The sequence below is a fragment of the Capsella rubella genome, unplaced genomic scaffold, assembly GCF_000375325.1.
Source record: "Capsella rubella cultivar Monte Gargano unplaced genomic scaffold, Caprub1_0 scaffold_7, whole genome shotgun sequence".
Classification (NCBI taxonomy): domain Eukaryota; kingdom Viridiplantae; phylum Streptophyta; class Magnoliopsida; order Brassicales; family Brassicaceae; genus Capsella; species Capsella rubella.
Genome location: NW_006238917.1, coordinates 12,278,643 through 12,293,273, shown reverse-complemented (window position 1 = coordinate 12,293,273; position 14,631 = coordinate 12,278,643). Strand labels below are relative to the sequence as shown.

The 14,631-nt window shown below is 38.0% G+C and overlaps 3 protein-coding genes across 4 annotated transcripts; 1 reads left to right on the top strand and 2 right to left on the bottom strand.

Moving 5' to 3' along the window:
* Positions 1 to 688: 688 nt before the first annotated feature.
* Positions 689 to 2,297, top strand: LOC111829414. Its single transcript, XM_023778506.1, has 2 exons — positions 689 to 1,403; positions 1,693 to 2,297. Exons 1-2 carry the CDS (start codon positions 689 to 691, stop codon positions 2,295 to 2,297), a joined length of 1,320 nt encoding a protein of 439 aa, XP_023634274.1.
* A 3,877-nt stretch (positions 2,298 to 6,174) lies between these two features.
* Positions 6,175 to 9,647, bottom strand: LOC17877661 (uncharacterized membrane protein At3g27390). Of its 2 annotated transcripts, XM_006286103.2 has the most exons (9): positions 9,358 to 9,647; positions 8,968 to 9,076; positions 8,552 to 8,881; positions 8,170 to 8,458; positions 7,642 to 7,748; positions 7,359 to 7,524; positions 7,071 to 7,266; positions 6,733 to 6,973; positions 6,175 to 6,538 (listed from the first exon to the last, which is right to left on the bottom strand). In XM_006286103.2, exons 1-9 carry the CDS (start codon positions 9,449 to 9,451, stop codon positions 6,343 to 6,345), a joined length of 1,728 nt encoding a protein of 575 aa, XP_006286165.1. In that variant the 5' UTR covers positions 9,452 to 9,647; the 3' UTR covers positions 6,175 to 6,342. The 2 variants fall into 2 exon arrangements, with proteins under 2 accessions (XP_006286165.1, XP_023634398.1); XM_023778630.1 differs by lacking the exon at positions 6,175 to 6,538 and having other exon boundaries at positions 6,884 to 6,973; positions 7,082 to 7,266.
* A 142-nt stretch (positions 9,648 to 9,789) lies between these two features.
* LOC17878931 lies at positions 9,790 to 12,554 on the bottom strand. Its single transcript, XM_006283244.2, has 4 exons — positions 12,405 to 12,554; positions 10,707 to 12,295; positions 10,523 to 10,595; positions 9,790 to 10,175 (listed from the first exon to the last, which is right to left on the bottom strand). The coding sequence occupies exons 1-4, from the start codon at positions 12,459 to 12,461 to the stop codon at positions 9,963 to 9,965; spliced, it is 1,932 nt and encodes a 643-aa protein (XP_006283306.1). The 5' UTR covers positions 12,462 to 12,554; the 3' UTR covers positions 9,790 to 9,962.
* Positions 12,555 to 14,631: the final 2,077 nt, after the last annotated feature.

The following is a 14,631-nucleotide window of genomic DNA, read 5'->3' as shown; positions in this document are numbered from 1 at the left end:
CTACTGCGTTTTTCTTGGGGATAAATTAATCTCTTGGTCTGTCAAGCGACAACCAACGGCTTCTCGGTCTAGTGCTGAAGCTGAATACCGAGGCGTCGCAAATGCTGTTGCCGAAACAACGTGGTTACGGAACTTATTCCTTGAGCTCCATCTACCTCTTGCTAAGGCAACTCTAGTTTATTGTGATAACGTGAGTGCCGTATACCTCTCTTCCAATCCGGTTCAACATCAACAGACGAAGCACATCGAGATCGATATTCACTTTGTTCGAGAACGTGTTGCTTTAGGCCAGGTCTGTGTCCTTCATGTCCCTTCTGCTCATCAGTACGCGGATATCTTCACTAAAGGCTTGCCGTCACCACTGTTCCTCGACTTTCGGTCCAGTCTAAGCGTCCGTCAACCTCCCGCTTCGACTGCGGGGGAGTGTTAGATTAGATATGAATATATCCAAATCTTTATAACTGTATAGATTGTATTTGGTAGTTAAGATACTCTTGTACACTATATAAACATTCATCAATGATACTCACTCCTCAAGGAGATTACATACAATCTTACAGAGTTTTGAGTAATTTTCTTAAGCTAATAAAGTGAGTTTTACTTTGTCAATGTTGTGTTCTTAAAGCTTCATGGATATTCTCGATTTGGTATCAGAGCCTCCAGGTTCCGAGATCAAACACGAGAAAGCATGAGTGAATTAGTTGAGACATCGAACAAACCAAAAGAAAGTGTGCCGTCGTCTATTCAATGTCTGCTGCTCACCCAAACCAACTACACCGTCTGGGCGATTAGGATGAAGGTCGCTCTTCAAGTGCACAAGGTTTGGGAAACAGTTAAGCCTGGATCAACAGACGTTGACAAGAACAACTTAGCACGGGCCCTCTTATTTCATTCTACACCGAAATCGATGATTTTGCAAGTTGGAAACCTCGACACCTCTAAAGTCGTATGGGACTCCATCAAAACAAGAAACCTTGGTGCTGATCGAGTCAAAGAAGCGAGACTACAAACTCTTATGGCTGAATTTGATAGATTAAAGATGAAAGAGACCGATATGATCGACGACTTTGTTGGGAAGCTCTCTGAAATATCCACTAAATCCGTAACTTTGGGTGAAACCATTGATGAAGTGAAGATTGTTAAGAAGTTTCTTAAGAGTTTACCAAGAAAGAAGTACATCCACATCACTGGTGCTCTTGAGCAAGTACTTGATCTCAAGACAACAACATCCGAAGACATTGTTAGGAAATTGAAAACATATGAGGAAAGAATTTGTGATGAAGAGGATTTACAAGACGGTTCGAACAAGCTTATGTATTGTAACTCCGACACACAGCCACAAGAGTTTAATCAGCACGGAGGTAGAGGACGAGGTTGGAGCCGTGGTAGAGGAAGAGGAAGAGGTCGTGGTGGATACCAACAAAGAGATAAATGGATAAATCAATGTGACGTGTTACCGGTGTGATAAAAATGGTCACTATGCATCCAATTTTCCAGATCGTTTACTAAAGTTGATCAAGGCACAAGAAGAAGTTCACAATCCCCAAGAAGAAGATGATACTAACGAAGCCGAGTCTCTTATGGTGCATGAAGTAGTGTAACTCAATGAGAAGAATGTGAAGCCACAAGATTATGATGATTGCTCCGAATATCTTTGGTATCTTGATAATGGTGATAGTAATCATATGACAGGGAATCATGCTTGGTTTTGTAAGATTGATCCAATGGTTACCGGAAAAGTACGTTTTGGAGATGATTCGAAGATAGACATCAAAGGGAAGGGATCGATCACGTTCATAGCCAAAGGAGGAGAAAGAAAAGTGCTGGCGGATGTCTACTATATACCGGATCTTAAGAGCAAAATCATTAGCTTGGGTCAAGCTACAGATTCCGGATGCGACATTAGAATGAAAGAGGACTATCTCACTATACATGATCGAGCTGGAAATTTGTTGGTGCAAGCGAGTCGATCAAGAAACAGGTTGTACAAGGTGCGATTGGAAGTTGATAACATGAAGTGTTTACTTGCTACAAACAACTCGACATTGTGGCATGCTCGACTTGGACATATCAGCCCTGAAACCATCAAAACAATGGTAATAAAAGAGTTAGTTGTTGGAATTGCTAATGTGTCAAAAGATAAAGAGACTTGTGCTTCTTGTTTACTTGGGAAACCAGCAAGAAGAGTCTTTCCGAAAGCAACTTCTTATTGTGCATCACAAGAATTAGAGCTCATTCATGGGGATTTATGTGGACCGATATCACCTTTAACAGCTGCAAACAAGAGTGAAGCGTGAAGCGTTTGAGAAGGAAACGCTCACATACTTCTCGCTATATGTGGACAATTCTCTTGAAGGAAAAGAGTGAAGCGTTTGAGAAGTTGAAAGGATTCAAAGCATTAGTAGAACAAGAATCCGGTGTTGCTATTAAAACATTCCGAATCGATAGAGGAGGAGAATTTGTGTCTCAAGACTTTCAAGATTTTTGTGTTGAAAAAGGCATCAAAAGGCATTTAACTGCACCTTACACACCACAACAAAACGGTGTGTTGTGGAAGAATAGGACACTTCTGGAAATGACTCGGAGCATCTTGAAACACATGAGCATGCCTAATTACCTATGGGGAGAGCTGTAAGACATGCAACTTATATCATCAATAGAGTGGGAACAAGAGTCTTGGAAAATCAAACACCATACGAAGCTTTTAAGAAGAAGAATCCAAATGTTGAGCATCTACGAGTGTTTGGTTGTCTTAGCTATGCCAAAGTTGAGTTTCCACATCTAAAGAAGCTTGATGTTCGGTCTAGGATGCTTGTTCACCTTGGAACAGAACCCGGTTCTAAGGCATATCGCCTACTTGATCCAACAAATCGGAAAATCTTTGTTAGTAGGGATGTAGTCTTTGATGAACACAAAAGCTGGAAGTGGAAAACAGAGGGAATGTCTCAGAATCAGGAACCTTTACTCTTACTTTTGGAGAATTTGGGAACAATGGAGTTAGAAGAGGAGAAGATGTTAACGAAACAGAGAATGAGGAAGAGCAAGATAATGTGGAGGAGGAAGCGCAGCCAGCTCAGCCACCCCTAAGGAGATCGCAAAGACAAGTTAGAATGCCAAGTCACCTAAACGATATGTACTTCTCGCTAAACTAGAAGGAGAACATCTTCTATTAGCCATTAATGAAGAACCATGGGACTTCAAAGAAGCGAGTAAGCTGAAAGTTTGGAAAGATGCGTGTGAAGAAGAAATCATGTCAATAACAAAGAACAAGACAAGGAGCTTAGTTGACTTACCCTTTGAAGTTAAACCAATTGGTTTGAAATGGGTCTTTAAGCTAAAGCGAAACTCGGTAACAGCATAAATAAATACAAAGGAAGGCTCGTGGTTAAGGGATACGTACAGAGGCATGGTATAGACTTCGATGAGGTCTTTACACCCGTAGCTCGTATTGAAACCATACGCTTCATCATTGCATTGGCAGCGTCAAACGGTTGGGAAGTGCATCATCTCGATGTTAAGGCTGCTTTCTTACATAGAGACGTAAAAGAAGACGTCTATGTTACTCAGCCAGAGGGTTTTATTATCAAGAACAGTGAAAAAGGTTTATAAATTGCATAAAGCCCTCTACGGACTTAAGCAAGCACCGCGGGCGTGGAATATCAAGCTGAATAGTATTCTTAGCGAGTTGGAATTTTTGCGATGCTCTAAGGAACCTTCCTTGTACCGGAAAAATGTTAAAGAAGGTCATCTTCTAGTTGTTGTGGTTTATGTAGATGATCTCCTTGTAACAGGTTCAAGCTTGGATTCGATACTTGATTTCAAGAGAGGCATGTCAAGAAAATTTGAAATGAGTGACCTAGGCAAACTTACATATTATCTCGGTATCGAAGTGTTTAAGGAGAAGATGAAATCATTTAAAGTCAAGAGAGAAATGCAAAGAAGATCTTAGAGGAAGCTGGGATGAGTACGTGCAATAGTGTTCTTATACCAATGGAATCCGGACTGGAGTTGTCTAAAGACAAAGACCCAAGACGTGTTGATGAGCGACAATATCGAAGAAACATTGGGTGTCTTAGGTACCTGCTTCATACACGGCCGGGTCTCTCATATCCTGTGGGGATTTTGAGTAGGTATTTGCAAGAACCACGAGAATCACATGGAGCCGCACTTAAACAAGTCCTTAGATATCTTCAAGGTATGTTTATGGTCTTTGCTTTAAGAAAGGAAGTCATTTAGGTTTGCTCTGTTACAGTGACAGTAGTCATACTGTGGATGTTGATGATGGAAGAAATACTGCTGGTCATGTGTTCTATTTCAATGAGTGTCCTCTGACATGGTGTTCTCAGAAACAACAAGTCGTAGCACTGTCTTCTTGCGAAGCTGAATTCATGGCTGCAACAGAGGCAGCTAAGCAAGCGATTTGGTTACAAGATCTTTTTGCGGAGATTACAGGAACAACATGTGAGAGGGCGAAAATACTGGTTGATAACAAGTCTGCAATCACACTCACCAAGAACCCGGTCTTCCATGGTCGTAGTAAGCATATTCATCGAATGTATCACTTTATTCGTGAATGTGTGGAAAATGGTCAAGTAGAATTGTTACATGTTCCAGGGATGGAACAAAGAGCTGACATTCTAACCAAAGCACTTGATAAAAACAAGTTCAAAGAGATGAGAGACCACATTGGAGTTCACAGTTTGTCAAAGAAGGATTTCAAGCTTAAGGGGGAGATTGTTGGAGTAAGCTTGAAGAAGAAGATGGCTTAGAGAGCAAGTAAACCCTTTTCCTAATCGAGTTATGATTAGTTAAGTGTTTTAGAAAGAATTCTAGAACTATGTTATATTTCCTATTGTGATAAAGGAAATTAGCTTGAGGATTTTCTTATAAATATAGAGTTGCCAAGGTGTGGTAAACCTATGAGTTTTAAGAGAGATTGAGAGCTTGAGTTTTGAGTAATTTTCTTAAGCTAATGAAGTGAGTTTTACTTTGTCAATCTTGTGTTCTTAAAGCTTCATTGATATTCTAGACGAAGCTGGTTAAAAAAATGGTTATAGAATAGGGTGGTAGTATGATTAAAGAAGCCATTCATAATGATTTCACATTTTCATTGTTGTTGATCCTTTCAGTGGGTATGTGATACGTGACTATGGTTGATGTTAGTGATGAAGTTGGGTGTTTTGGGTTTTGATATTGTAGTTTAATTATTTACTTTAATTAATACATTAGGGTTAGGTGTTTTGGTTTTAACGTTTAGGTTAATTATAAGTTGTATCATGGCGTATATAAATATAGGTCTTTATGCTAATGTGAAACCAAGCCCCAAGAATTAACCTTAATCTCTAAGAGAGACTAGGGTTAAGAGGGAGCTAAGCTTTTAGAATCTCTCTTATTCCTTAAGATGTTATGAACCAACTTTTGCTTAAGGAACAAGAGAGATTCTAAAAGCTTAGTTCTGAATAAGAGATGTAGTTAAATGACTGTTGAAGTGGAAGCTTTCCAGTACATATGTCTTATTATTTCACGATTCAAGGCAACTTATTTATTTTTCTACCTCTTTGACCTTCACATGCTTACTTGTCATGTTAGTTGGCATTTTAGAAAAAGGTATCTCAAAATAGACATTTCTATAACAAATTCTCTATATAATAATATTTTTAATGTTCATCTTCGGTTGCCCATCTTACCAGCCAAAATCATAGACTGTTTGAGAAATTTATTTTTCATCGATTTCTCTTAACTATTATTTAATAAAAACGACATGAGGACGACAAAACGGAAAATACTCTACAAAAACAATTTAAATTCGCTAAAAGTTCAAAATTCCAACTTAAACTATATGAAATTAGCCAAAATTAATATATGTCGAAACAGTGAATAAATCAATAACAATAACGGAGAATCGAAATTGAGTGAAACGACTTTGTTTAAAGTTCTCGAATCGAAGATTCAACCGATGTTATTTTGTAGCTGAAAAAATCATGTAATTGTTATTATCTCAATTCTTTGTCACTTCGCGCCACCTAAGACAGTCCTAGTTAATTAAGAATGCATCTACACGTTTGGTGTCCGAGTCTTCACACTTCCTTTTGCTGATTACCGATTTAATGTAATGCATACAGCCAAGACGTTTACTTCGGTTGGAAACCAAACCAACAACGGATATGTACAGAGTACGTTGAAACTTTCGAATTCTCAATATCATAAACACACAGAAAAAGCACTTTAATAGTTCATAATATATATCAAATCCTAAAATACCACTGAAACAACGTTACCAGAACCCAGAGGTAGACTGATGTGTAGGACGAACGAAAAAAGATAAAATACCGTAACAACTACTTATACAACATCCATCTCCGGTGTTTCAGTCCGATCGAGATTCCTTGTTTGGTTGCTGTTGGGTTTGAGGATCCCACCAGCACGATTACCTGAGGCGCCCATTTCAAGAGCTTCTATGTACAACACTTTAACCAAGTTCATGAATCTACGTCGAAACGTTGGTATTCTTGACATTGATGCTACCATTCCTTGCAGCCTGCCATGGAAAAGAACAGAGTACTCAATGAGTATACAAAACAGGATCAAGAAAATCATCCCAAACTTTGCAAAAAAGCCTCTCACTTTCTATGAAGAATGGTCTGAATCAACACATGGGAACTCAATTCACAAAACGAGAGAAGTAACTCAAGAAGATTTGCCAAATTAATCTGCTGATGTTTTTATACATACCTTCTAATTATGGCTTGCAGTTGTGCTTTTCTTACTGTATCGCTTGACGGGAACCCGGTGCTATCCCAGTCCTCGGTTCTTTCGTTTTTGCATACCATTACCAATTTCCTTAGGCAAAACTCTTCATCCTCAGTAAGCTTCAGGTTTTTTATCTGCTCCTTCATTATTAGTAACGGCCCAACAAGCCAAACAAATATTCTGTCTCTTGGGCTGTTTAGTTCTGTTAACTCCACGCCATCAGCTGCGAGAAATTCATCACAAAATCATAAGTCTACATGTTGGGGGAAAAAGAAGGTTTTTACAAGAATTTGTGCAGAGATCTCATCAAGTATACGTACTGATCACCAACCCAGATGAGTTTGATTTAGCCGATGCAAGGAGACATTGTAATACAGTCCAAGCAGGTAGTTTGATATAGAGCTTCTTAAAATTACCCTTGACAAGACATTCCTCTACGTCCTTCACATCTATCAAGCCATCGCGAAGAAGTATCCTTCCATTCACCTCACATGACTTGAACAACCATTCCCATACCTTCAAAGAGAGACACAAGATGTTCACTCACCTTATTAGAGATTCTTTTATAGAGTCAAAATATATATGAAGAAAATAAAGGTGTATTATACCTGAACTGGTTTATATAGTGTGATTGCTCTTTTCAGTGTCCTCGATTGTTCTGAAACAAGCTTCGAACCCAGGGAGCTGCTTCTTTTGCTCTTTAGATCAACATTCTTCCTCTCTCCTAATATTTTCTTACCATGACCAGTCTCTGTTTTCTTCCTATAGCATGGCCTGGCTGCCACAAACATATATACTTTACAGTCATAAATTAATAATCAACCATCGCTGAATAAAATGGTCTATGTCACGGAGATGAAACGATAATGGAACAGAACCCCCACTAGATACCTTGGCAGGCAAGTTCCTTCTCTCAAATAGAGTAAATCATTAACATATTCTTCATATAGTGAGACCACAGCGACTATATAGTTAAGCCCCATTCTGAAAGAGTCCTCCTGAAAAAATTATTAAACAGTTAAAAGATAAGGACCTCCTAACCAACCTGAAATTATCAATATCTAGGAACTAACTGAGAAATTCTAAGGTGTACAAGAGATACATTCTAGTGTCTTGCAAGTCTCAAGAATTTTTATGTCAGATAACTAGATTACACAAATTATCTGGCTAAGCTGCAATTAAGCTAACATGAAGTATCCCAAATGGCCAGAACTTTGTCACAGATATGGTAAACTATATCACAAAGAGCAAAAAATCAAGACCAGAGGAGCTCAAGAGTTAATTAGTTTTATTTCAAATCCTTTTCAGTTTTGACATAGATTCAGACTCAATGAAGCCTTAAACCCCAATGACATCGCTATAAACCATTCGTTAAGATAATGAAAACATTGAATAGAATTTTAAGTACTGGCTGTCCACCTGATGAACGATGACTCCACTGTACATTCCTAGAAAGAAACTGGATAAAACTGAAGCTATAACAGCTCCCACGACAGCCAGTGGCCATAGCAATATAGCAAGACCTGCAAATGGAACACAGACAGTCTCTAGGAATGGACCCTCTCTACCAACAAGGTCTTCCAATAGCCTCTTCCATCCTTTAAGCAACATGTATGGGCTTTTGTAAATAGCAACAGCTGTTATCAGAAGAATATCTACCACCACACCTATGAGACTAGCAAGCAGACAACTGGGTAATCGAGATAACCTGGGAAGAAAATAAGATTACGCCGTCACTGTAAAGTGTAACAAATGATTCGTTTTTTCTTTAACAGGCACAGAAGAACAGAGCTATTCTCACCTTATCTCTAAGGGTTCAACATCGGCTGAAACCATTTCTCTTAACTCATCCATGTAGGAGAAGTAAGAATGGAAGCAGAAATCTGTGAAGTCCGTAACCACAGTACAACTCCCTTTAATAGTGGAGAATGAACCATCAACAAAGCAATGGTAGCATTTGCTAGTAACAGACTCTCCTACAGCCTCGAATGTAGCCATAAGAGGAGTGAAAAACCCATAGGCGATTCCGCCAAAGAGACTTCCTACTATTCCAGCAACTGGCCAGAGGAGTAACGGCAGAGGAAACAATACCAATGCCAAGGTCTTCAAAACCAGCCCTATTCTCTTGGTTCTAGAGATAACACAAGAACGAAGATGTTCAGTGCAAACAGAGATAAAATTACAAAAGTAAAAGTATTGAATATGATAGATAAACACCTTGCTAAACAGTAGTAGGTCCAAATGAAATGTGCTGGCCAAAGACCAATGATGACAGAAGAATTGCCAACCAAAATTATAGCAGATGAAATTGGACCAACAATCAGAGCTGATAAACAAAACCAAAACAAGAGTGAGAGCTTTATACTCTACATAACTTACAGTGCTCTACTCTACGTTTGATGCAGCTAAATGTCATTATTTGTTATGGGCTAAGTATAAATATGAATCCAAGTCTCTTATAAGGTGTTCCATTAGTCAAAAATCTAATATGAACAGTGCAGAAGAACATATTAGAGAACTATGGACCTAACAAACTGCAGAAACTCTACTACAACCTTAGGGAACGATTAAACAAAGAAAGAGGAGGTTAAATGAATGATAACATACCCTTAGTGATTCCGAGGAGTAATAAGAGGAAGAAGTACGGAAGAAAAGAGACAAAACTCCACAGTTTCTCCAAAAACCCTATGGGAACCTCCATTGCTATTCTTTAGTTTTTTTGCTACTCAGTAAGCATCAGACAGAGTTTAAGCCGACAGAAGCCCAAAAAGTGGACGATGGTGGCTCTGTACGTGTCACTCCCCTGGGACACGTGGCGACTAAAGAGTTTGTACTTGGACCCATGCACCGGCGGGAATTTCTAACGTCATCATTTCCATCTTAAAAACACTTTTTTTCTATCTTTTAAAAGTTAGAGAAAATGTTGCTTGTTTACAACAAGTGCAAAAGAAATGAACTTAATATAGTTTTGTTCTTTGTCTTGCATTATTGATAGAGTATAAACATTGGTTCATAATATTAGCATAAACTTGTGTCACGAGTTCATCTTACTCTTTATGTATTATTCTCTAAATTGGCGAGGAGATACAAATTGGGGAAGGTAGGATTAGTTTATGATACAAATGCAATTCACAAACTATGAACAAGGTTGTACAAAAAAATGCAACGCCCTATCCTCTTCTAAGCTCTAATGCTTTGTATAATCCCAAAGCTCAGTCAGAACTAACCTCAGACACATAGTAATTTGGTTGTCTTTCAGTTTGGTGTCTTACCCAATTCCCTGTGTCACAAGCCATTTTGTTCATCATCTTCCACTTGTCCTTGAGATCGCTTGGAGCACGTCCATCGTGAAACACATCCCGACCAAATTCCAAGATTTTGCGCCATGGAATATTCCTGCCTACAAGGAACTTCTGCACACCAACCTAAAGGACAGGAAGAAGTGAGACAAACCCACATTATTGTGCACTACATAGCAAGACTCTAATTTGGACAGCGACAAGCAATGTTATTTATCTCATGCGCGGAGAAATACACTTTTGTTTTGAAGTTTCATCTACAAAGCAATAGCATTAAAGCTGATAAGGAAATGCAGCCTCTTAGGAGACGATAAAACAAGCTTTCCTGGATGTTTTTATAAAGCTGATAAACTAAAACAGGAGTAAAGATTCAAGAAAAGTCGTCGAATGTGTAAATTCCAAACTACAAAACGATCAAGACGACTGCAGCATGAAATCTAAGTAGGCTAGAGAGGAATGTGCAAGTTTCATACCCTAAGCATCTCTTCTTCTGCCTGTGTCCAAAATAGTCTTTTACGTTTTTTGTCACTGCATAAAACAAACTTCCTGCACATCGAAAGAAAGCAAAATTGTTAGTTGCTGCTTATGACTCTTTCAAAAGACATCCATTATGCTAAAGAAAATTTGAGTGCCACGAGGTTCCAAATGAATAGAAACCTTTGTCCAGGATCATTAGACACAGCTCCATTCTTCTCCTGGTAACTTTTGTGTCCGTATTTTTCAGGTTGGAAAGATGGTTTCTTTGAATAGATGGAGCGAAGAGGTCGTGCTTCAATAGGTTTATCTTGTACACCAACCTTCGGGTGGATGATCAAAGTTAACTCTTGACAAGGTACATTAGATTCGTTAACACTGTTAGTAGACTCAGTAGATGAAATAGAAGATACAGACTTTTGCTTTACTCGTTCATCATTTCTGAAACCATTCTCTTGCTTATTAAAGGCCACATCATCATTTCTCATATCAGGTTGGCATTGTATGTATTGATTCTCCGCCAAATAAAACTCATCTCGATCTCTCTCCACTCCTCGTTCTCGCTTTCTCTTCCGATCCTTGAAAACTTCAGTCGCCAGACTTTCCGTTTCAATAGTTTTGGGAAGCTGGTTCTTTTTAATATGTCTTTCCTCCCGATATCTCCCCTCCCCTAATCCAGAGCAGTGTGACACCCTTTCATTGGTCCTAGGCACATTCTGCTCACATCTTTCAGGAGATGACACTTTCTTTTGCTGGTTCTTTTCAATATGCCTTTCCTCCCTATATCTTTCCTCCGGATATCTCTCCTCCGCTAATCCAGAGCCGTGTGAGACCCTTTTATTCGTCCTAGGAACTTTCTGCTCACATCTTTCAGGAGATGACACTTTGTTTTGCTGATTCTTTTCATGGCAATATCCTTTCCCACTTCTTCTTCCATCACCCAAATCAGAATTATGCGCTTTTGTTCCTTCATCATTAACAAAGACTTCCTGCTCATGAGTTCCTGAAACTGTTTTGTTTTGCTGGTTCTTCTCACTGTATCTCCTCTTCTCTTTTGTTTTGACACCCACAACAGAACTGTGCGCTTGTGCTGTTTCATGGTTTACATCTTCGCATCTTTTCTGTGGCTTTGTTTCCCTACCTACATCAGAACTGCTTCCCTCATGGTCCTCATCAGTATTAGATATAAAAGCATCAGAAGTTTCATGATTCTTCTCATCAAATCTCCCTCGCTGCTTTCTTCCCGTATCCAAATCAGTATCACCCGCCTTAGAATTTACCCGAGAACGAGTCTGAGCTGCAACTTCTTTCAACTTCTGATTCTTTTTATCATTCAATCCATCACCTTCCCTCCCACTATGCTCACCACTAGCTAATGTTCTACCTAGTGAAACATTAACCTCCACAACATTCTCCATATCTTCAGTTCCCAAATCTACACCTCCTAAAGTCTCTCTACATCCCTTTCTAGACTTATCACTCACCATAAGCTTTTCCCCTAGCTCCACACACTTCGAAACCACACGCTTATACCAACAATAAGGACAATAAAAATTCCCAAATTCATCGAAATCAGGTTCATCAGATGCACAGCTTTGATGAATAGCAATAGGACATTCCTCTCCGTAACATACCAATACCCAATCGTCTTTCCCATCACACACGAAACAAGTATTAGACTTTACCACATTATCACTACCACCAACCTTACTTTGCCCTAAAGTTTGAACCTTTCCTCCATTCTCGTGAGTTTTAGGGTTTCTTTGATCATCCTGTATCAAAATTGACCAAAAGGATGAGAATTTCGATGGTTTCTCAAAGTGGGTAACCAAAATCAAAAGCCTTTAGGACGACAAAATTCAAGAAAAGCAAGAAGATTACCGCATCGGAGGGGCCTGTTGATAGAATTCGAACTCTTTTCTTAATGACGGTAGTCATTCTTGCTGCTCTATCAGATCAATGCACACACGATTTTGCTCTACCTTCTTCAGATATTGGTTTTTTTTTTTTTTCTGGGCAAAAGATATTGGTTAAGGCGTAATAACATTTAAACCAATACCGTAATTGGTTTTCTGATTTCGGTTTTTCTTAAGTAATCTCAGTTTTTTACTTGCGGCGTCCGGATGTTCGGGTTGGATGGATAGGGTTTTTCGGGTCTGGATATTTCGAATATAGAAATTTAAGAGAATTTTGTGGGCTGTCTTTTTCAAAACTAAAAAGTGTAAAACTGTCATTTCTCCAACTCTTTTAAAACATGACATTTTCATAAAAGTGAATTGCTGAATAACCTACTTTGCTTGCTTTTCTTTGCAAGATAACATACTTCGAAAGAGAGGTGTACATTCCCACATCTTTTCGACTGAAGTGTCAAATTGTAAGACGAAAATAACCTTTTGTTGTGTTTGAAAGAGTACTTGGGTTCATCTAATCTCAACCGTCGGATTTGAAGTGAAGGAAAAATATTTGTAGTTTCTTTCTATTCTCTTCTCACTTTCTTTTATTTCTTGTTTTCACTATAGATAATTTTTGTCAAAATATTATCTATTTTTTTTGTACATATTTTTTTGTACAATAGTTTATGATTATATTTTTCCTACATTTTAAGACCATTTTGCTATATTTTTGATGAATTTTTATATTTTATGTTATCCATATGTAGTTGAACACGTGTTCACTAATAGAAATGTATATGTGAACAACCGATTCTATCCACATGGATTTAAAAAAATTTTGAACACTAAAATCTAAACCCTAAACATAAAACAAAAAAAATCCTATATCCTAAACCCTAAACTTTATACCCTAAATAAAAACACTAAATACTAAACCCTTAAACCTAAATAGTAAAACTTAAATAGGTTACTGCTGATTCCACACGGATTTGACCATATGGTCATTTAGCGTATGAAATATAAAGTATATTGTAATGATCATAGATGAGAGAAAATGCAACACCAAAGCCATGATTGGGGTAAATTGCATTTACTTTTGAGATATGAAGTTGACCATGACCATGAATCAGAATCCTTATCCCTTTCTTCTCTTTCGTTGGAGGTTTAGTTTGCTACAAATGATAACCATATGTACAAAGTTCCATGGATACCTCAGAAGAACTCATAAAATTCTGGAAAAACTAGAGACATATTTGCAGAATACAACAAAGATATATATAAATTAGCGTTAGAAACCTAAGGAGTGTCAGAAACTGATGGATAAGAACACAATCAAAAACAAAACAAGGCTTTGAGTAGATGGTTAACGGTGGATGCAACTGAAATTAAAGGTTTGATGAACAAACTAAGATCGCCGCCGTGTTTGACGAAGCAACATCTTCGATTGGTTTATCATGGTTCTTCATTGGTTTTGTCGGAGACGACATCAGTGAGTTTAGTCATTGGATGGGGAATCTCGATCTTCTCTCTTTCAATAGCTTTCCTACCGTAAACCTCCCTCCCCCCCCCCCAAATTTGAAGTAAAACGAAAGAAAAACAGAAATCTTTCTTCTCCCAGCAAAAAAAGTGGGACCCCGATAACAATGACTATAGAGAGAAAAAGAGCAGCGAGAGGTCCAAATTTTTGTTTTTGTTGTAATAATAATATTATAATAATAATAATATACAAAATAGAGAAACGAAAGGAAAGAAATGTGTTAGAATGTTTGAAGGGTTTGTTAGTCATTTTGTTAGTAGAAAGTATGGTGGTAGCAAGAAGTGGGTTTTTTGGCAAATAGTTTAGGTAAAAGTAGGTTTTTATGCTATTTTTTCTTTTCATAATTGTGTGCAGTTATGAATTAATGATTTTGCCCTCGTAGAAAAAAAAAAGACAAAATCAAAATAAAAAAGAGATTTCGTCCAAGAGATCTGGTCCACTACATATGATCCGCCATAACTAGCTCGAGTCTAGTCGACAAAAATTGGTTCAACAATTTTGTCCATTTATTGAAAAATATATTGACTGAGTTCCCGCGTTTTCAAACTTTTTTCAGAGGTTAAGTTTATGTTTTGCTTGAGGGCAAGAAAAGACTAAGTCTGGGAGAGTTGATATATTATGGCCATGATATAAGTCTTATTTATATAGTTATTATAGTTTTTTGAGTCTTTTCAGTTTT